Genomic DNA, 23,211 nt, shown 5'->3' with positions numbered 1-23,211 from the left:
GATGATTTAGTCTACCGTAAAGTTTTTGCAAGATGGGTATCCAAACAGCTTACTGATCTGCACAATCCCCAGTGCAGACCCAGCACAAAGCAGCCATTTTCATTTGACCTTAGCTACAACTAGACTAATGGCAGAGCTATGTGTATTTGAGCTACCCATAAGCCATCACAAATGTGTTGTATTGCGTCAGCTTCAGATCCACCGAAGACTCCATCACCGTAGCTCTCCACTCTGTGCTGAGCCATCTGGAGCAGCAGCAGAGTTACGTCCGGATGCTCTTTGTGGATTATAGCTCAGCTTTCAATACAATCATTCCTGACATTCTCATCACCAAACTGGTCACTCTTGGCCTTCCCCCTCCTAAATGTGTCTGGATAAAAGACTTTCTTACCAACCGGCTCCAGACTGTGAGACTCGGCCCCCACCTCTCCTCCATTCGCACACTGAACAACGGTACCCCACAAGGCTGTGTGCTGAGCCCCCTCCTGTACTGTCTCTACACCCACGACTGCAGTCCGGCCCACAACAACAACCTTATCGTCAAGTTGTGCTCATGACACCACAGTGGTCGGACTCATCTCAAAGGGAAACGAGGCAACTTACAGAGAGGAAGTTCTGAAGTTGTCAGCCTGGTGTTCAAGGAACAATCTGGCTCTGAACACCAGGAAAACCAAGGAGATCATTGTCAACTTCAGGAGGCACAGCACCAACTTAGCCCCCCCTTTACATCAACGGCAAGTGTGTGGAGAGGGTCCATACCTTCCGGTTTCTCGGCGTCCTTATCTCCGCTGACATCTCCTGATGTCAAGAAGGCTCAGCAGCGGTTACACTTCCTGAGGGTCCTCAGAAAGCACAAGCTGGACTCCAACCTGTTACTGACCCTCTACCGTTCGTCCATCAAGAACAGCTCCCACCCTGGCTCTAATCTGTTTGACCTGTTGCCCTCAGGGAGGCACTACAGGTGCATCACAACAAGGACAACAACAGACTCAAGAACAGTTTTTCCCAAAACTCACACATGCATGACTACACAGTCTAACCCCCCCAACCCTGAATTTCTTTCTAAATGGTATTGATAATAACTTTCAGGGTCCAACTTCACTCCTCACTGCACATGATCATTATTATTGTGCAATATTTAAATAATGTGCAATAACCCAATAGTGCAATAGTTATTTATTCTTTCCAATATTTAAATAATGTGCAGTAAACCCAATAGTGCAATACTTATTTATTCTTTCCATATGTATATAGCGTTGCAGAACTTTTATTTTTTGCAACTTTTTGAACCATTTGTTTTTTTATATGTTGTGTTTTTTACATATGTTTGCACATACAAGCTCCGTGTATGACTGTATGTGTATGTGTACTTTTCTACTTTTATTTTCTATTTTTATTTACTGATCACTCCTATCACTTTATTTTATGTGGATTTGTTCACTGGACACACTTACTTTTACAACGTGGGCATGGATTTTTACAATGCCGAGACTCGCCTATTCAAGTACTCCAACTTCGAGCGCTGAGAACAAATGCCAGTGCTGGTGTGGTTCCCTATTACCCCGACGAGGTAAGAAGGCGGTATCGTGGCAGCAGAGCGGGCACTAAGCTAAAAATGAAGCGGCTTGCAAGAAAGTGGCGTTTTTAGCCTTCGGTGCCTTCTGTGATTCTGGGGAATGTGAACTCAATCTCAAATAAGATCGACGAACTGGCTGCGCTGGTGAAAAATGTCAGAACCTACAAGAATGCAGTTTGTTGTGTTTATGCGAAACGTGGCTAACTAACACCATCCCAGATTCAAATGTGGAGCTACCCGGGTTTAGCACAGTTAGAGCGGGACAGAGATGCAAGTACCTGTGGGAAGCACAAAGGAGGAGGACTCGCTCTCTATGTTAATACACGGTGGTGTAACTCTGGACATGTTAACGTCAAAAATCTCCACTTGCTGCAGGGACATCGAACTGTTGGCCGTAAGTTTATGTCCCTATTACTTGCCCCAGAGAGTTTGGACACGTCATTGTTGTCATTGTGTACATTCCTCCTCGGGCGGACGTGGAGTCAGCGAGTGACATCATCCATTCTGCTGTTGCTAAGTTACAAATGCAGCACCCTGAGGCGCTTGTGCTAATTGCTGGAGACTTTAACCATGTGACGCTGGACAAAACATTACCCTGCCTTCTCCCAGTATGTGGACTGTAACGCCCGGGGAAATAAGACTATTGATTTACTGTATGCAAACATTAAAGACGCATACAGTGCCACCCCGCTGCCTGCTCTTGGGAAAAACAGATCATAACCTGGTTCTTCTTCAGCCTCACTACAAACCAAAAGTGAGAGTCCTACCTGCAACCACACGATCATTCAGGAAGTGGACCCCGGAGGCTGAGAATACTCCTGAGAGAATGGTTTGGAACAACACAGTGGGATATCCTGCAGGGATCACATAGTGAGAACATTGAGGAAGTTGTTGACTGCACTACTGACTACATCAACTTCTGTATGGACATTGTAGTTCCAGTAAGAACTGTACGCTGCTATGCTAACAACAAGCCATGGATTACAAGTGACATCAAGGGCCTTTGAACCAGAAGAATAGGGCTTTTAAAGACGTATCACCCCCAGTCCCAAAGGTATCACGTCCTAGTGAGCTGAATGACTTTCGGCTGTTGCTCTGACATCACATGTGATGAAGACCATGGAGAGGCTGCTGCTTCACCACCTTAGGCCACAGGTTCAACACGCCCTTGACCCTCTGCAGTTTGCATATCAGGAGAAGGTGGGAGCAGAGGATGCCATCATCTATATGCTACACACCGATCCCTCTCTCACTTGGACAGAGGCAGTGGTGCTGTAAGAATTATGTTTCTAGACTTCTCTAGCGCCTTCAATACAATCCAACCTCTGCTCCTTAGGGACAAGCTGACAGAGATGGGACTAGATTCATACCTAGTGGCATGGATCGTGGACTATCTTAAAGACAGACCTCAGTATGTGCGTCTTGGGAACTGCACGTTCTGACATTGTGGTCAGCAACACAGGGAGTGCCACAAGGGACTGTACTTTCTCCGGTCCTGTTCAGCCTATATACATCGGACTTCAATACAACTCGGAGTCCTGCCATGTGCAAAAGTTCGCTGATGACACTGCTATCGTGGGCTGCATCAGGAGTGGGCAGGAGGAGGAGTATAGGGACCTAATCAATGACTTTGTTAAATGGTGCGACTCAAACCACCTACAACTGAACACCAGGAAAACAAGGAGCTGGTGGTGGATTTTAGGAGGCCTAGACCCTTCATAGACCCAGTGATCATCAAAGGTGACTGTGTGCAGATGGTGCAGACCTATAAATATCTGGGAGTGCAGCTGGATGATAAATTAGACTGGACTGCCAATACTGATGCGTTGTGCAAGAAAGGACAGAGCCGACTGTACTTCCTTAGAAGGCTGGCGTCCTTCAACATCTGCAATAAGATGCTGCAGATGTTCTATCAGACAGTTGTGGCAAGCGCCCTCTTCTATGCAGTGGTGTGCTGGGGAGCAGCATTAAGAGGAAAGAAGCCTCACGCCTGGACAAACTGGTGAGGCAGGCAGGCTCTATTGTTGGCATGGAGCTGGACAGTTTAACATCTGTGGCAGAGCGAAGGGCGCTCAGCAGGCTCCTATCAATTATGGAGAATCCACTGCATCCACTAAATAGTATCATCTCCAGACAGAAGAGCAGCTTCAGCAACAGACTGCTGTCACTGTCCTGCTCCACAGACAGATCGAGGAGATCGTTCCTCCCCCCAAACTATGCGACTCTTCAATTCCACCCGGGGGGGGGGGGGGGGGAAACGTTAACATTTAACATTATACAAAGTTATTGTCTGTTTTTCACCTGCATTATTATCTTTCTTTAATTTAATATTATTTTATTGTATCAGTATGCTGCTGCTGGAGAATGTGAATTTCCTATTGGGATTAATAAAGTATCTATCTATCTATCTACAATAAAAGGAATTCTATTCTATCTGTTGCAGTAAAGCTGTCATTTTTAAATTGCCAATTCTTTTTGATTTACCCTCATATATTAAGTTATATTCCCTGATACCAATGATAAATAATAGAAACAAAAGTATTACCTACCATATATAAACTTGTGAAAATATATTAAAGAATAAAACATAATAAAAGGAATAAAATATTTTTGGCAGTTCCATCATGAAAGCTTAACAGCCATACTTCTCTTAAACCACTATTGAGATTTCATTTTTCTTTTATGTCTTTATTTGGGGTGAATTTCTTGCTGAACAATAACCATGGCCGTAAAGCTCTGCATTGATGTATTACATGTTGATTAGTACATGAGAGTACGGATTTCACTATACTTTATACATGTGACACTATTTTCCCTATGAACCTTATAACTTTACCTACACTTTGTCAATCTTGTCAGCCCTTGTAAGTGAAGATTGCTGTGGAAATTTGCCTCACTTGGTCAATTTGTGTTACTTTTATTTGCCGATCAGGTTACACCTCACTTTCTACAGTGTGTAACTTCCATAAAGTAGTGATCAAAGAGCAGTAGCGAATACTTCTTAATGTCAAGTAAGCTTCTCAGAGTAGTATACCTTTTGTGAATAATGTTAAAACAACTGGGAAAAAAAATGTTTTTCAAAATGGCCCTTATAATTTAAATTATTTAAAGGTTGGTATGGAGTACTGGAAAAGAATTTCACTGAAAAACATTTACTGGAATCAAAGTGAATGTAGTGCAATTGTAAATCAGCACTCCAAATGAAGTTATTAGATTAGTCAGCTTCTGTGGAATGAGCCGAGTACCTTAACAACAGCCCATTTCCTAAATCTGCCCAGCACAGATAGCATCTAAATTGTGCTTAAAAAAATGTGAGTATCCTAGCATGAATAAGAAAAGAAAGAAAAGATACATTCCAAACTGATTACAAAATTATCCTGGAATGTGTGATCAATTACGTATTATTATTATTATCCACCAACACCTTTTAATAGTAAACTACAAATATTCCTTACAGGGGTCCACAGCTTAAAACTGTTTCATTAGGCAGGCACAAAAATGGATAAGATATGAGAGAAAATCATATCACCCACACTTATTCATAGCGGACCAATTTAGATTTGCTCCTCAGCCTAAATAAGATTTGGACTTTGGGAGTAACCATGAGTCCGCTTAAGTGGCATGGAGTACAGGGTAGCTGCTAGGGAACTGGACATCTAACCATAACGTTAATGGTTCAGTCTTCACCCCTGGGTTGCTGTGTGCCCCTGATGGAAGCACTTAATCTACCTTTCCCTAACTGTAATATATACAGCAGATGTAAAAAAAAGAAGTGTAATTTCGTATCTGTGAAATGCACAAAAAAATAACAAAGGAAATTATGTAAAACATTACAAACATTATCTAGAATGTGCCTTAAGACTTAAACCAGGATCTAAGATTTACCAATGCTATCTGCTGCTTTTACCCTCATTTCTTTATTATCCACTTGTGTATATCTGTATATACAGTACTATATGTTCATTTACTGAACCTGCTTTATTTTGTGCATTTTCACATAGCAAGGAGGATGATTATTATAAATTGATTTCTGTTCTCATTTGAACTGCCATTTGTATTTAACAAGTGCACAGGTGGCAATGGTTTAAGTTGTGCTAACATATCTGTATTATTATTATTGCAATTTGACAGCTGCTGAGGTGTCTATGTCCCAACCATGGATCTAGTATTTAGCCCAGCATTTTGCAGAAGATGTGCACAGTTCCCATCAGTGTGATTTGCACTTATTGGGCTGTGGGATCTGCTGGCACCTGCTGCTGATTCTTGTTAAAACCTTTCTTGATGGTACTAAAAACCACTGACACCAGGCACAACTCTAGTCTTGATGCTCTACATTCTGCTGATGTTGATCTCCAGATTTGTATAGTTGCTCTGCTCTGCTCCACTGCTTCGATCATCAGACATTACTTCTCCCTTCTTGTGAAGGACCACCATATGTTAGCTAAAATGTCATGCACCACCATGTCCCACATAGTGGTAGTGTTTCCATTGTTGCCTGACAAGTAAGTGGAGGTACAATTTTTTTAGGCATTTGTCCACCCACAGAACACCACAGACTGACCAGAGTAGGCATTGTAGCTGATTATTATCCCAAATGTTATTAGCAGTAACATTTGTATTTTGTAATTATAATTGCTTTTTAAAAAGAAATACGCAAATAAGTTATTTATATTCTGTCTTCCCTATCTTTATTATCAAATGTCAAATATTTCTTAAATACTAACTAAAGCTCTTGTTTACCATCATGAAACAGTAAAGTCCAAGCACGTGGACAACATGCCTTTGAGAAGTCTCACAACCAGTTTCAAGTTAATTATTTAAGCTAATACAAATGACGTAAGTGTCCATTCATTTAATATCTTGAGGACAGATGGACATTTAAATTTAACATAATCTCACAAGAAGGTGTCTCTTTCAGGACCTAACACATGATTACAGGGTATTTTAATCATTTGATGTCGCTGTGGTTTATTTTCTTAAGTAGCCGAGTGACTGGGCCAAATATTTTATAGTGTCCTCGAACCGCATTTCCCCTTTTATAGTGAGACAGAGGTTTATAATTTCGCTGTGATTTTCAACGCTACAACAAACTACGTTTAACATTCGCGGTCAAACATAAAATCTGCACTCGTGGTGAAAGAATGTCTTGTCTGACATGCATTCCAAACTCTGAAGTCGGAAAAGTGGCACGTTGCCTTTTAAAATCCTGGAAACGTTTAAACAGATTTCTTCAGGACAAAAGAGTGAAGTGATCATCGGCGACCGCTCATCAACAGGTACATTCACGGAAAGCAATTATTCGTCCGAAAGAAAAGAATGTGCCTCGGCGCCTGTAAACGTGCATCTCTCAGAACAGAACAAAGAAGACGTCTTTGCAAACTTGTTAGCTGTTATCAACCGGGGACTCTAGACCGCACCCTGTTTAGTGATAGCCAAACATCCCAAAAGAAAACTGTGATAAACCCCCACCCCCTACCCAAACACACCTCCGCGTCGCAATTTACTTTCTGTATTTTTTTCTGTTTAAATTTTGCAGAGAACCTACGGAGGCGCTGCTCCTCCCATCTGATAGAACCTCCTTAAAACTTTTGCGGACATCCCACTTGCCCTTCTTGTGAAATCTGCAGGTCCTTGCTTGACAGAGAGGTTGGTGGGAGCAACGACCAGCTGGCTAAATAATCGGATCGGGGAAGAATTTGACGGTTCGCGTGAGAGGCGAAAATGGAGCGGAGCTGATGCGTGCCTCCACTACAGCAGTTTCCTCGCAGGACAGAGGGGTTGGGTGCGCCTGTAGCCCCCGGAACCGTGTATCCCTCTTATGAGTTGACTTCTTTAGTATATTTGTGTTGCAATGCTGGCTAAGCCTGTCCCATCATTGCTTCTTCTCTGGGGTTTCTGCCTCGTAACAGAAAGCCTAATTAGCAACTTTAGTATGGACAGTGAGGTCCACTCGAGTTTTATTCACCGGCGGCTCAGGAGTCAGGAGCGCAGAGAGATGCAGAGGGAAAATTTTATCCATCCTTGGACTGCCTCACCGTCCTCGGCCTCATCTTCATGGCAAACACAACTCGGCTCCAATGTTCATGCTGGATCTATACAATGCCATATCAAATGAAGATTGAGGATGAAGGGTTTTCTTATCCCTACAAACCAATATTTACTACCCAGGGACCTCCGCCTGGCCACTTACAGGATAACAATTTTCTGAGCGGCGCTGATACTGTCATGAGCTTCGTCAACCTCGGTGAGTTTGCTAGATTATTACAATAAGAATAATACATTTGATGTGAAAGGCACGCAGAGAATAGCTTACTCATGATGACGGTAATTTAATGATGTTCAGAAATGGAAGGAATACTTTCTATCATGCATTCATAATTAAATTTTATGAATAAAAGTAACCAAACGGCACGTAATAATAGTCATCGCAATCACAAGACACCTCACCTAAACTAATATGCATTGACCGTAAAATAAAAATTTTCAGAAGTTTAAAACCACACGGAGAGAAATAAAGAGAACAACATATATAAATCGAGCAATGTAATTTATTCTAAGAAGAACACATAAATAATGTATAAGGAACTTTCATAATTTTTCATATAATATAATTGAATAGTTAATACTGAAAACTGCAATCACATCAAGAATGAAATAAGGACAATTGGCACGTCTCTCTGTTTATTCCAATCCAGAGTGGGAAGTAAGCAATGAAGTCATTTTAACTCTACAGGTTGTGTACAGAAAAAAAGAAACCAGAACCAATTTTAAAGTGGAGGTCGTCAGTCGCTTAGTTTATCTTCTCGAGTTGCTTGGGCGCACGTTTGTTTCATATCCGGTTCCCACCGTTAGCCGAGACATACTATCAGATTAATCGTCCGGGACTTATGTCATGTGCATATTCAGAAATAAACTTCAGGGTATGCACTGACTACACGCAAACACTGTCACGAATAAATACGGTTTAAATGAATTGGCGGATCCTTAAATTAGTTTCTGAAACTAACGTGTTTTTATCTTTATGCAATATGTGCGCACGCAATAAATAATATACAGGACAGCATTTGGCACTGGCGTGTGTCTTTTAGGCAAAGGATCGACCCAAAATTCTAATCTCCCTAATTCATGAACTAGTTGGACGAATGTTAACTCCTAACATCACGTTTTCTAGGAAGGTTTGACATCATGCAGGGGATTTAATGCTATTCTTCTTAAAGCATCCATGTAGGAAAAAGCGGAACTCAGGAAACTGTCTGTCTCGATTGCGCAAAAGCTTTTATATGTGCCAGATTGGAAGCTGGAACACTGCCCTTGTCCCCGGCTGTACTCATTAAGGGAAGAGGATGCATCGAGAATACAGTATCAGCGTCATAGCTTAAATCACCTACGCATGTCTGGAGTGCACAAATGTGTGTCGGCTAAGGTAGACCTCATCTCCGTAACGCGGGGGAGTCGGTTCACATTCCTGGCGTAGACGCTTCCTCTCCGTCCTGACCGATGCATAACGAGCTCAGGTGAGCAGTCTGCAATGCGCATGCCTAACTGCAACGTCTATTTGATAAACCGTGTACTGTACAGTAGGAGTAGGGTCACATAACCTTAAACTGTGTGTATAATCTGTGTATATGAGCGAATAAACTCATAATACACAACACACGGAGATCTCTTCACCAAACTGAAGCACCGGACGAAATTCCCTTCATAGCACGATCATAATATGAAGTAGATGGAAATGTTTTCACATGTGTAGGTTGAGTAAACTTTATTTTGTTATGTAGAAAGAAGTTATATAGTTCTCAGCATAACAAAGGTTGAAAAAATTATTTTACTATTAAGGTATAAAGTAGTAATGTTCTATCATCCAATAGTCGTGGGATTAATACAGTTTACCGAAAATAGATTTTGTAAATTATTTTTACTGTGATCGGAGTGCTCGTAAATGAAACAATTATACACAATGTTTCGAATCCTAACTTCATGGCAATGTTAACAGTTACAGGTGCAAAATTACTGTGAAATGGTGTGGGGAATAAACTAAATGGTTCTGAGTTAACTTCCCTCCTGAGCCACCCTCTTGAGGTGCCATAAAACCTTGCTTAAAACTTTTATATATATTTACAATCACTTTCTAATTTCATATGACACAAATCTAGGATGTGTGGCAGGTGCTCTGGAAAGTGTGGGCCATTAATATTGTCTGGAATCCATCTTAGCTTCTTCTGTGTGGAGTTTAAATGTTCTCTCTGGGTTTACCATGGAAAGTCCAGTTCTGTTGTGCTGTCCAAAGGCATTCAGTAGAGTGAATGTGCAAATGATTGTGTACATTAATGTGCCCAGTAAAGTTTTATTCTGCCTTGTGAGCCTTGCTGCTGCCGTCCTAACTCACTACTAGAAAGAAACATCAATCCATGTGTAAAAATAAGAAAAATCTTGATATATTAGCAGGATACTAGTAACTGAGGTGTTAGGTGAAATTCATATTTTGCTTCACAAGTCAGGCACTCTTCTTTTGGATTGTACTGCTATGCCAAGAACGACTGTGTTCACAATAATCTGTTTTCATTCCCCTAGTACATACAACACCAATAGTTACCTGTGTCTTATCAAGATAAATGACTATGGGGGTACTTTACCTTTGTATTTATTTTGCATTAAATTTGTTTGAATGTCTTGTTTAGTTTGCCTGCACATAAAATCTGTTTATAGTTGTTTTCAGAAAGACTACTTGTACAATTATTGTTGTTGTGGTTTTCACTATCTGGAGGCTAACAAGAATGTGGCTTCAAAAGAATCGTATCACAGCTGTTTATGGGGCCATTTTCTTATGAATAAAATAAGGAGCTGACTTTCATGTGTCATATACTCAATAATCTTTTTGTCTGTGTCAGAGAAGAATAACTTCAAAACTAAACACATTTTGGATCTAAAATGTAGTACTAGGGTGTTGTACCGTGTTAGCCATTATGAATGTAGAGAAAAGCCAAGCAAAATGACACCTTTTATTGGCTAACTAAAAAGATTACAATATGCAAGCTTTCGAGGCAACTCAGGCCCCTTCTTCAGGCAAGATGTAATGTGGAGAGGATCTAAAATGGAGAGAGTCATATTTAACTTGTGATGATTTTCTAAAAGACATGGGAATGCATGTTCATTGTCTGTTGTTCCAAAAAACACTGGAATTTGTTTGCAGTTAGCTATTTTTAAAGCTTGTAATTACAGTGTCAGCTGCTACAATATGCCTATTTTAGACACCCATCAAGCCTGAATGGGAAACCTTATGGCCAGACGTCGCAGCGGCGCCTCACTACATTGGATCGTTTCTAGTAACCTGTTGTGGGTGCTGTTATAACGATAAAGAGAATGGGTCAATTGTACAATTGATTGCGATTCTCTGGCTTGTTATTAAATACCAGCTTGCAAGGTTTAAATATGTAATGTGAGCCAAGAAGAGACACCAATGCATCTGAAACCTGGTTAGATCTAATATGGAAGAGAACAGCAAGAGGACTAGCAGTTGCCTTGGTAAGAGTGTGGAACTTGAATGAAGCTAATATACATGCAAATCTGTTTTCTTGGGTCAAGAAGTCCCTCATTAATTACATACACTTTTAAAGAGCTGTCTGTGAAAACTAAATCAATGATGACTAAACACTATGCCGATTTATCATCACAGGTTCTAGTTATATTCTCTCTTCTCTTAAAATGTTTTGTCATAAAACAGTGAACTATAAGTTTTACAAATTAAAGCCCATAGGAAACGTTAGGTAGTTGTGCACTCTAGCTCTTGGTGCATGTGTTAAAAGGCAAAGAGTGCCCCTTTGAGATTGAAGCAACATTTCTGTTTTTCCAATATTATTTTATCACTAAGGGTGGCAAAATGATGCAGTGTTCACAGCTTCTCACTCATGATGGATTTAATGTACAGTCTTATCACAGACTGAGAAGTCTGCATGTTGTACCTGTAGGCTAGTTGTGCTTTCATTAGTTGTTCTGGTTGCAATCTGCATCCCAAAGATGGCCACATTGGGTAAATTGACCATTCTTAATTAACCATTATAGGTTGCTTGTGTGCTTTGTAATAGACTGTCATCTTGTCCAGGTCAGAAAACAGAGCTAAAAAATGGATGGATAGATTAATTTTAACTTCTTTGCAATAGTGCAGTCTAATTTCCCCTACTGCATGTTTTGCATGACCCTATACATTTTGTGTTTCACTTTTATTTATATGGTTCATGTTATTTCAGGGTCAAAAAAGCATAAGTGCGTACACATTTTAGTTCTTATTATGGTTAATGAAGTGTAGATTTAATTTGAGAGTGCCAGTTGTGTTGTATATATGTATGTTTTGGTTTAATTCTACATACAACATATGATAAACATGAAAACTCAATACATGGTACATCTGCCTGGATCTAACCATTGTGTGATAGTACCTATTAAGCTCTTTGGGTTGATCAACATAAGCATATTGTTCCTTTATGTGCCTTGAATCAGTTTTTTAGGAGTGGGCATTTACAGAACACTTATTATCATTTTCCTCTTGTACCTATGGTAAAGGTGTAATGCAGGGGTAGTCAACCTTTTTATACCTACCGCCCACTTTTGTATCTCTGTTAGTAGTAAAATTTTCTAACCGCCCACTGGTTCCACAGTAATGGTGATTTATAAAGTAGGGAAGTAACTTTACTTTATAAAATTTATAATCAATTTCCCATTGGGATTAATAAAGTATCTATCTATCTATCTATCTATCTATCTATCTATCTATCTATCTATCTATCTATCTATCTATCTATCTATCTATCTATCTATCTAAAGCAGAGTTACAGCAAGTTAAAGCATATAAAAATAATTACTTACCAAGTACTTTATGTCGGATTTTTGCTAAGTTTGGCAGAATAACTCTTTATAAAACAACTTATTATAGTTAAATTAGTCGATTAGTATGTAATCGCAGCGCCGTTTGGTTGCTCCGCTACCGCCCACCATGAAAGCTGGAATGCCCACTAGTGGGCGGTAGGGACCAGGTTGACTACCACTGGTGTAATACTTTGCATCTTGTATTAAAAGACTGTCATTTTTTGTTCTTCCTGATTACTTTAAATAATGAGAATGTTGCTCATCACTGTTTTAGCATTGTATAAGGATAACAAAGTTAATTATTATTAATAACATTCTAGAAGTATTTCAAAACGAAAACATTTTAATTGCCATTAATAAGAAATAAATCTCTCACATAGAACCATTGTGATAGCAAAAAATTATGATTTAACATCCATCCATCCATTTTCCAAATCTGCTTATCCAAAGTGGGGTCATGGTATAAGCCAGTTGCAGGGTGAACACACACACACACACACATATCAGGGCCAGCATCACCAGTCTACTTAACAGGGAGGACCCAGGACAATTCCTTTTATTGCAAATAATCATAATAATACTATAAATCATGTTGCTGTAGTATAAATGATATGACTGCCATAATTAGCAGAGTTCTATCCATAGCAGTATTGATGGTATTTAACATTAATAATTAAAGTGCAACAATCGCTGTACATTGTAAGTGTGAGAATGTGGGTGGAATGATGGTGCAATGTTTAGTGCCGCTGTCTTATAGATTCATTATCCTGTGTTTGAATCCGATAGTGATTCATTGTTTGTATGGAGTTTGCATGTTCTCACCTTGCCTGCATGGGTTTTCATATGGCTGCTGTGCAAAGCCGTGCAGGTTAAGTTGGTTATTCCAACTGATCCCAGTGCGAATGAATGTGGGTATTTGTGAGTGGGCCCTGCAGTGGACTGGTGCCCTGTCCAGGGCTGATTTCTCACTTGTGCTTTGTGCTGCTCAGATATACTGTGGATCTCTGTGATCCTTAATTGTATTACAAATGTTAAGTATGTGATAGTCTTGCACCTATCCAGCATGGTGTTTTTTCCCACTGCTGCATAAATAAGCTCAAGTAAAAGTAGTAGCTTTGTCCACACCATGGATGAAAATAAAACTCTCCATCATATGGTCAATAATAGTCATTTTTTATCTTAAAGCATTGATGTAATATCAAAAATACATGTCCCATTAAACCGATTAGAGTAATATTATGTATTAAGGGTTCTGTCCAACAGTCAGGCCCCCTTTCTCATAAAGCAGAAGAAATTACAATTGAAAAATTACATTGGTTGGCAGATAGGCAGTGATTGATAGGTTCTTCTATAGTACATTTTATTTAATTTTAAACAATGCAGCACATGCTTTTCCCCATTGTGTTTTAGTGGATGAGTTACTTGTCTTCCATATTTGCAAAATAGAGAGGCAAATACAGTGTGTATAAAGAAAAATACCCTCTTCAAAATATTCACCTTTTGTTGCTTTGCAGCCTGTAATAAAGACACACAAAAATATTTATGCCAGTTGTATTTACTCAATACAATTTATAACAGCCAAGTGAAAGATATAATAGCAACAGTTCAGAAGAAAAACAGCACATCACTGAGATGCTTAAAGTATTACCCTTCTGTGTCAGTACTTTGTGGAACCACCTTTTGCTTTGATTGCAGCCATGAGTCTATTGAGATTCTTCTTTACCAACTTTGCACATCTAGACTGTGCAGTATTTGCCCACTCTTCTTTACAGAACTGTTCAAGCTCAGTTTAATTGAATGGTGACTGTTGGTGGACTGCAATCTTCAAGTCATTCCACAGCTTTTCAGTAGGGTTTAAGTCTGGGCTCTGACAAGGCCATTCAAGAACATTCACCTTTTTCTCCTTCAGCCACTGTGTGGTCAACTCTGCTATGTGCTTCGGGTCAGTGTCATGTTGGAAGGTGAACCTTCTTCTCATTGACAACTTTCTAGCAGAGGGTATCAAGTTTTCCTCAAGAATTTGACTGTATTTTGTCCCATCCATTTTTCCTTCTATTTTGACAAGTGTCCCTGTCCCTATTGTAGAGAACACCCCTAAAACAGGATGCTACCACCTCCACACTTTACTGTAAGCATGCTGTTCTTTGAATGGTAAGCTGTATTGGCTTTCCACCAGATATACCATTTGGTGTTGAGGCCACATAGTTCAATTTTGGTCTCATTTGACCATAACATGTTTTCTCATTTGGCCTCAGAATCTTCAAGGTGCATTTTGGCAAAGCTCAATCACTATGGCCTTTTTTGAGGAGTGGCTTTTTTCTTGCAAACCTCCCATACAAGCCACATTTGTGGAGTATTTGTGATATTGTTATCACATGTACACAGTGACCGCTCTTTGCCAAAAAAATTTCTCTAAGTGCTTAGAAGTTGCCATAGGACTCTTGGTATCTGCTCTGATCAGTGTCCTCCTCACTCTTCCATCCCGTTTGGAGGGCTGGTTTTATCTGGAAAGAGTCTTAGTAGTATCAAACACTTAGCACTTCTTGATTATGAACTTTACAGTGATCCTAGGGATTGATAAAGCCTTTGAATTTTTTGTTTGTATCCATCTGCTGACTCGTGCCTTGCCACCCATAGCTGATTGTTTGTTTTCAGTTGCACTTCCAAGCACTGGAATGCTCTAGAAACAGCTGTTTTTATGCTAAACTAATCAGAACTACAATTGATCACAGGTGGAAACCAGTTACCTTGTGATATGGAAAAGTATTATTTATCAGCAACAGGGCTGCATTATGTGATGATGACAGAGGTATTACTTACAGCCGAAAGTAAAGGGATTAACTACAACGGCAATATAATATTAATGCTTTATTAATATAATGATAATTACGACTTTATTACTGACAGCATTGTGTTATTTGCATAATAATACTGCTGGTACAAATACAATTAAGAGAAATAAAAATATTTGGCTTATGACTGTCATTATTCATAGTAGTATAAGTCACACCCCCTATTTTATTTGTACACTGTAATATAATGGTGATGGATGTATTGCACTATTAGTGATATGCAGAATTGTTATTTAATTGATGTAAACTGTCTAATCAGTACTTTACATTCTAACAAAATTTGATTACGGTAGTAAACTAAACTGTACACAAAGTCAAACTCTCAGATGTTTGTGAACATACATTTTAATTTGTTTTCAGGACAATTAATGATTCCTAAGAGGTTGCAGCTTTTGTCTCAGGCAATTATAATATTTCTTTGTGAGTGAAGCTTTTGTAGAAGACAAGCTACTTTTTGAAGTTGCTACTGCAACCTGTTGAATGGTTGAAGATGCATATGTTCAAACTTGGTGGTTCAAAGCATTAACGTCTAATTAGAGAAAGGCATAGTTAAAAGGGTGTGGCTGTTTTCTTACTTTTGAGTCAAAATATAAAATAAAAGCCCATCGGTTATATAGAAAATTATAGTGCAGTGCCTAATAAGGTCATGATACTTTCCCTATGACTGCACATTGTTAGGTCATTTTTATTTGTTTCTGGTTTTTTGTATTACGTCACACACGTCCTGAACACACTGACTTAGCTCCCCCCGATTTTAATTTTTGCTATATATTGCCTTTGATTCTTGTAAGTCTAAGCATTATCCTCTGATGAAGGCCCCTGGCAGGGCTGAAAGCTCAGGAACAAAAACTACTTTATGATACGTGATTAATTTTCTCCCTTTGTGGATCTCCAGCTGCAAATATGCAAACTGTATCACAGACCTTCTCTTCCATATATACAGTGCATCCGGGAAGTGTTCACAGCGCATCACTTTTTGTACATTTTGTTATGTTACAGCCTTATTCCATCCATCCATCCATCCATCCATTTTCCAACCCGCTGAATCCAAACACAGGGTCATGGGGGTCTGCTGGAGCCAATCCCAGCCAACACAGGGCACAAGGCAGGAACCAATCCTGAGCAGGGTGCCAACCCACCGCAGGACACACACAAACACACCCACACACCAAGCACACACTAGGGCCAATTTAGAATCGCCAAACCACCTAACCTGCATGTCTTTGGACTGTGGGAGGAAACCGGAGCGCCCGGAGGAAACCCACGTAGACATGGGGAGAACATGCAAACTCCACACAGGGAGGGCCCGGGAAGCAAACCCAGGTCCCCAGGTCTAGCCTTATTCCAAAATGGATTAAATTCATTTTTTTTCTCAGAATTCTACACACAACACCCCATAATGACAACGTGAAAAAGGTTTACTTGAGATTTGTGCAAATTTATTAAAAATAAAAAAAAATGAGAAAGCCCATGTACATAAGTATTCACAGCCTTTGTCATGAAGCTCAAAATTGAGCTCAGGTGCATCCTGTTTCCCCTGATCATCCTTGAGATGTTTCTGGATCTTAATTGGAGTCCACCTGTGGTAAATTCAGTTGATTGGACATGATTCGGAAAGGCACACACCTGTCTATATAAGGTCCCACAGTTGACAGTTCATGTCAGAGCACAAACCAAGCATGAAGTCAAAGGAATTGTCTGTAGATCTCCGAGACAGGATTGTCTCGAGGCACAAATCTGGGGAAGGTTACAGAAAAAATTCTATTGCTTTGAAGGTCCCAATGAGCACAGTGGCCTCCATCATCCGTAAGTGGAAGAAGTTCAAAACCACCAGGACTCTTCCTAGAGCTGGCCGGCCATCTAAACAGAGCGATCGGGGGAGAAGGGCCTGACTAAGGGAGGTGACCAAGAACCCGATGGTCACTCTTTCAGAGCTCCAGTGGTCCTCTGTGGAGAGAAGAGAACCTTCCAGAAGGACAACCATCTCGGCAGCAATCCACCAACCTGGCCTGTGTGGTAGAGTGGCCAGACGGAAGCCACTCCTTAGTAAAAGGCACATGGCAGCCCGCCTGGCGTTTGCCAAAAGGCACCTGAAGGACTCTCAGACCATGAGAAAGAAAATTCTCTGGTCTGATGAGACAAAGATTGAACTCTTTGGTGTGAATGCTAGGCGTCACGTTTGGAGGAGACCAGGCACTGCTCATCCCCAGGCCAATACTATACCTACAGTGAAGCATGGTGGTGGCGGCATCATGCTGTGGGGATGTTTTTCAGCGGCAGGGATTGGGAGACTCGTCAGGATAAAGGGAAAGGTGACTGCAGCAAAATACAGAGACATCCTGGATGAAAACCTGCTCCAGAGCGCTCTTGACCTCAGAGTGGAGCGACGGTTCATCTTTCAGCAGGACAACGACCCTAAGCACACAGCCAAGATATCAAAGGAGTGGCTTCAGGACAACTCTGTGAATGTCCTTGAGTGGCCCAGCCAGAGCCGAGACTTGAATCCGATTGAACATCTCTGGAGAGATCTTAAAATGGCTGTGCACCAACGCTTCCCATCCAACCTGATGGAGCTTGAGAGGTGCTGCAAAGAGGAATGGGTGAAACTGGCCAAGGATAGGTGCGCCAAGCTTGTGGCATCATATTCAAAAAGACTTGAGGCTGTAATTGCTGCCAAAGGTGCATCGACAAAATATTGAGCAAAGGCTGTGAATACTTATGTACATGTGATTTCTCAGTTTTTTTATTTTTAATAAATTTGCAAAAACCTCAAGTAAACTTTTTTCACATTGTCATTATGGGGTGTTGTGTGCAGAATTCTGAGGAAAAAAATGAATTTAATCCATTTTGGAATAAGGCTGTAACATAACAAAAGGTGGAGAAAGTGATGCGCTGTGAATACTTTCTGGATGCAATGTATATATATACTGTGTATATATATATATATATATATATATATAACAGTATATGCACAAAAGAGTTGATGTTTTGATTTTAAATGTTTTAAATAGTTATTTCAAGGTTCATTTCAATGTCAAGAGATGCAGTTGTTTGTTTGGTTTCAGCTCATTAGTTCTGTGAATGACAGCCTTAAACTAGACGGAAAGAGAAAGAGTTGGGGGAAAGGGAGGGTAGTTATCTTATTATACATAAAGTGATGGGCAAGTCCAGTCCTGAAGTGTTGGCAGAAGCTCAAGTGTTTTTAACAACTATTTTTTTTATCCAGTGTCTAATTCTTGCACACTGCCTGTCTAATTTCTATTTAAATCTTACCTTACTCCTATCTAATTTCTTTTATACATATGTAAATGACATGCAGATCATCAGGGGTTGGGGAGTAGTTGCTTAGAAAGAAAGAAAGAAAGAAAGAAAAAGAAAGAAAGAGAACTTTATGAACAGACTGAAATATATAAGGCATTTTTCTTTTTTCTACTTATGATTAAAGATTATTACATTTTAATTCTCTGTGTTTGTGTAATGTGGCACACTAGTTTGCACTGCTGCCTTTCAGATATGAGCTCATATTTTTCCCCATGTCCGTGTTCATTTTATCTTAGCATTCAGGTTTTCTTTCTCATCTCAAAGACATGCAACTTAAGTGACTTTCAGTTTTACCTCAGTCGATGTGTCTGTCAATTGACTGGTGATCATGTGTGTAACTGAGCAAACACAAAAAATGTAGTGCTAATGTTATGTGTTTTAAAAAATACAAATTCGTGCCAATATTTAGCAAGGAATAATAGAAATACAGTATAATACATTTCTTATTTAAAGACAAACATTGAAAAGCTGTCCTTTTTAAGGAAAACTTTGAGGAATAACTGTGTAACTCCAGAAATCTCAATAAACGTATGGGATTTATACCTTAAAAACATAATACCACTATTCTAACACAGAAATAGAAACAACTAAGTGTTTGTAATAACATTTGAACATTTGGGTTCAGACTTGCCATTTAGAGTTCTTTCATGTATGGGTTGGAATTTGAATGGTTGAAAGTCCTTTTGTCAATTGAATAACAGTTGTCAGGAGGTAAAATATGTTTGAAAATATTTTGAAACAGTTAAGATTAAAATGACCTGATTAGCTGAAGAGCAAGGTAAATAGGTTCTTACAGGTCTGATAAAAACTGACAATGCGTATAATGGATATGATAATGCACTATGACTATAAAAATAGGGTATACTGTAGATACTGAACATTAAAGTAATGAATTAATTTAATTTAACTATGCCCTCACTGCAAGACAGTAACCAATCTTGGGCATGGCAGTAGTCTATATCAGGTCTCACTCACAAGTTTTATTTTAATCGTGTGTATTTTTTGGATGTGGGAGGAAACCAGGATAACTGCAGAAAACAAATGGCAAATAAAGGAAGAATGTACAAAGTCCACAAAGATTGTTTCTTGGCAATAAATCACACTTGTGCTGTGACGTGGGAGTGGTAGCATAAGTGTATGCAGAAATTAATATCTGGATATGATGTAGATGCTAAACTCTAACAATGACATATGAAAAAAAATATGTAGACACAAAAACACACAAAAAATGTGTATTTCCCCTCTTAGATAGATATACTTTATTAATCCCATCTATCTATCTATCTATCTATCTATCTATCTATCTATCTATCTATCTATCTATCTGTCTGTCTGTCTGTCTGTCTGTAACAACAGTAAGAAATTCCAGCACTGTATATCACTCATTGTGTAGTTGCTGAAGTACTAAATTTTAAGCCTCATGGTTGCCATTTCAATCCTCATCTCCAACTCATTCTGCATTATGTAAATCTTTTACTGTATACATAATGAACCTTTACTAGTATATTTCAGACTGCCTGGTTTTTGGACAACTGCTTTATCCTTTTTCATGCATTCATTCATTTTATGAAATGTAGCATCATAGAAAGCATTTGGTGAAAGGTGTGACCCAAATGTGTATTGGTAACTAGGAGGTTCTTTTCCAGCACACGCACGCTCTGACATTGTACTTGTCAACCTTCAAGCAAGAAATTATATTCATATAAACTTCACACAGAGGCAATGTTTATTCATTTCTGATATTTCCTGGAAATTTCTGTAATCATTTGACTCGAGACCATTTTATGATTGCTTTAAAGTACCATGTCCCAGCTTTGCACTGAAATTCATTGTTCATTTTAGTCATTTCTTTGTTTCTGAAACTTAAATGTTCTGAATTAGATGGTAAGCAATTAGTTTTCATAATCAAAGTGTTGCAGTCTTAGTAATTCTGACAATGGCTGGATTGTGATTTTTTTATGTGGTCATTGTGGCGTGAGAAGAGCAGGGTGGGTCCATGCATGAAGAGACAGCATCTCATTCGGAAGGTTATTTTGAATAGTCCAGTTTCTTCTTCCACACTTACAGAGCTTGTCAAGACAGGTTTAATTCAGTCTTGTTCTCCTCTTTCAGATTTGCAACAACCCCCGCCCCCCGCCCAAGTAACTGGACAATGGTATTTTTGTGTAAGAGCTCCACTGTCAGAGATGTTCTGCTTGACAATTAAATACGCATCACAGCAGATCAACTTGAGATAAGGCCACCTGCAGCTTGCCAGGAATGGCAGACTGAGCACTAACTCTCCTCTAACTCCCATTCTCAAATACATGTAATTAACTGTTTAATTTTTGAATTTCTGCATATTACATTCCCAGCATAACACAATGACTCATTATCTGTGGTCCGAGTGAGAAAATTAAGCAGGATGTCATATAGACAGAAAGCTATTAAACCTTTAAGACAAAGGTTAATTGGTGGCTTGATATCCTCTCTTGATATCTCTCACTGTCTTTGGGTAATCAGGAGGAATTCCCACTGTGATGGGGAAAATGTGCAAACTGCACACAGGATAAGAATCTTCTGACAGAATCTGCCTACAGCATGTATAACTTAAAGTCCAATATAAAATGAATATTGGCAGCTATAAAGGATCATACAGCAGTTTTGTGTGGTGGATATCTAGATGTAGCGAAAAAAGTTGAAAATTCAGGAATATTGGATTTGCCAGAGGAATCTTTAAGTAGAAGGGAGCCCAAAGGCTTTTTAAATCTGCTCTTGCACAAAATAAGAAGAATCCAAATTAGTCCTTCTGGAAGAATCTGGTTGGGACAACTAAGCGTGATTTCTGTTTCCTTTTGTAAAGCAGGTTTGAAAGTCCTAGAAACATAGTACTGTATAGAAATTTTAAAAAAGGACAAATGAAAACAGTAATCAAAACAGAATTAGTGGATCACATTCTATAAAATGTAAGGCAGAAACGTACATTATACTAATTCTGATGTTATTCCATTATGGGTTATACTGTACATATTTTAAACTAATTAGAAAAATGATAAAGATTGGTAAACAGAAGGGTTGCACAATGGATACCACTGCTGCCATTAAGCTCCGTGAGACAGATTTTGCACATTCACCTGTGTCTGAATGGGTCCTACATCACATTAACTGGTGATTCAATACTAGCCCAGTGTGAGTAGGTATAGATGTGTGTATAAGTGTGACCTGCAGCACACTAAAGTTTCATCACAGGTTAGATCTGACCTTGGGTTCAGTGCTGTGAGGATCAGCTTCCAAAACTGGTTAAGAAACAGCAAGATGAACATGATAGAACTACAGAGTATTTCTGTCCTTGTATAAACTAAAATTCTTCCATCTGTTCTCTAAATACACTCTTTCCTGTAGATCATATTTGGAAAGAGAAGCTTTTACCAGCACAACTATCACACTCATACCAGGCTAATAAACAGTCCCCAATTAACTTAACACAGGCATCTTTGAGAACTGTGTAGATAGAAGAACTCCCATGTGGACATATGAAGAATGTGCAAACATCACAATTAATATTTATTAATTTTCCAAACTTACTTCAATGTAAGGGACTGGAACTTATATTGGTATCTCAAGGCAAAGAACTGTGATGCCCTGGTTGCCCACAGCTGGCCCGTCTTGAATCTGGGCCATCAATAGTCATAAACCAATATGGACTAGGACAAATGAGGACACATAACAACAATAGTAGGTGCAAAGTGCATTCTGATTTTTATTCTCAAACAAATTAGTGTTGTAAAGAAAGTGCAGTGCTGTCACTTCATAAAAAATATCAATAAATAATCCTCAGTAAAATCAGTGCATTTGTGTAGGTGGAAATCAACAATTAATAAATCCAACAACTGTTAAAATCTAGGTTAAAACACAACCAGGATCTCCCCATAAAAGAATGTTACGAGCCTCAGTGCATCCTCCTGTTTCTGCATCTTCTGCTGCTCACCCATTCAGTCTCTTCAGTAGTAGAATATGCCCTTCAACAAGTACAGTCAATCATTTACTAATTCGTGTCCCCATGGCCGTCTCTCAGCATCTGTGGGACACCTGCAAGGACTGCTCTTTACTCCCACTGCCAACCTTCACCCTCCATAATACCTCTCAGAGTGACTGGTCACTCCTGCTCCTCTGCAGCATTTAGCAGGAATGAACCTACCAAGGAGTACCACCTCTTTGTATATAGGAAATCTTCCTTGAATACCTAGGCTCCTCTCAACAGAACCAGCTTTGCAACAATCCTGGTGTTGCTTTTTTTGTCTACTTGGATTTCACCTCTGGTTCACTCTTTCTTGTCTCTCCTTTTCAATCTTTTCTTTTTCAATCCACTCAGGCTTCTTTTATCCTCTGTGGGCGCAGGTGACCTTCACATAATGACCCGTGGAACATCAATAAGGAAACCATCTGGGCTAATCATGCCTTCATGACCAGTCAGTTTCCTCAGCAATGATTCTGGGGCCACACACCTATGTCTGTAGAGCATGAGCTGCATTGATTTTATTTAAAAACTCACACATTGGTATGGACCCCTTACTCACTTCAATACAAGAACCAACTATGGAACAGAGGTACCAGTCTAGACCA

General features: G+C 39.5%; 1 protein-coding gene across 1 annotated transcript in view; it reads left to right on the top strand.

Moving 5' to 3' along the window:
- Nucleotides 1-6,909: 6,909 nt before the first annotated feature.
- The window catches only part of bmp7b (bone morphogenetic protein 7b), a 74,889-nt gene continuing 58,587 nt past the window's right edge, over nt 6,910-23,211 (top strand). The window contains 3 exon segments of the mRNA XM_028811815.2: nt 6,910-7,583; nt 7,585-7,695; nt 7,697-7,820. Coding sequence (XP_028667648.2) covers nt 7,428-7,583; nt 7,585-7,695; nt 7,697-7,820 — 391 coding nt within the window. The 5' untranslated portion in view covers nt 6,910-7,427.

The sequence above is a fragment of the Erpetoichthys calabaricus genome, chromosome 10 (assembly GCF_900747795.2).
Source record: "Erpetoichthys calabaricus chromosome 10, fErpCal1.3, whole genome shotgun sequence".
Taxonomy (NCBI): domain Eukaryota; kingdom Metazoa; phylum Chordata; class Cladistia; order Polypteriformes; family Polypteridae; genus Erpetoichthys; species Erpetoichthys calabaricus.
This window is presented reverse-complemented; position numbering and strand designations above follow the sequence as displayed.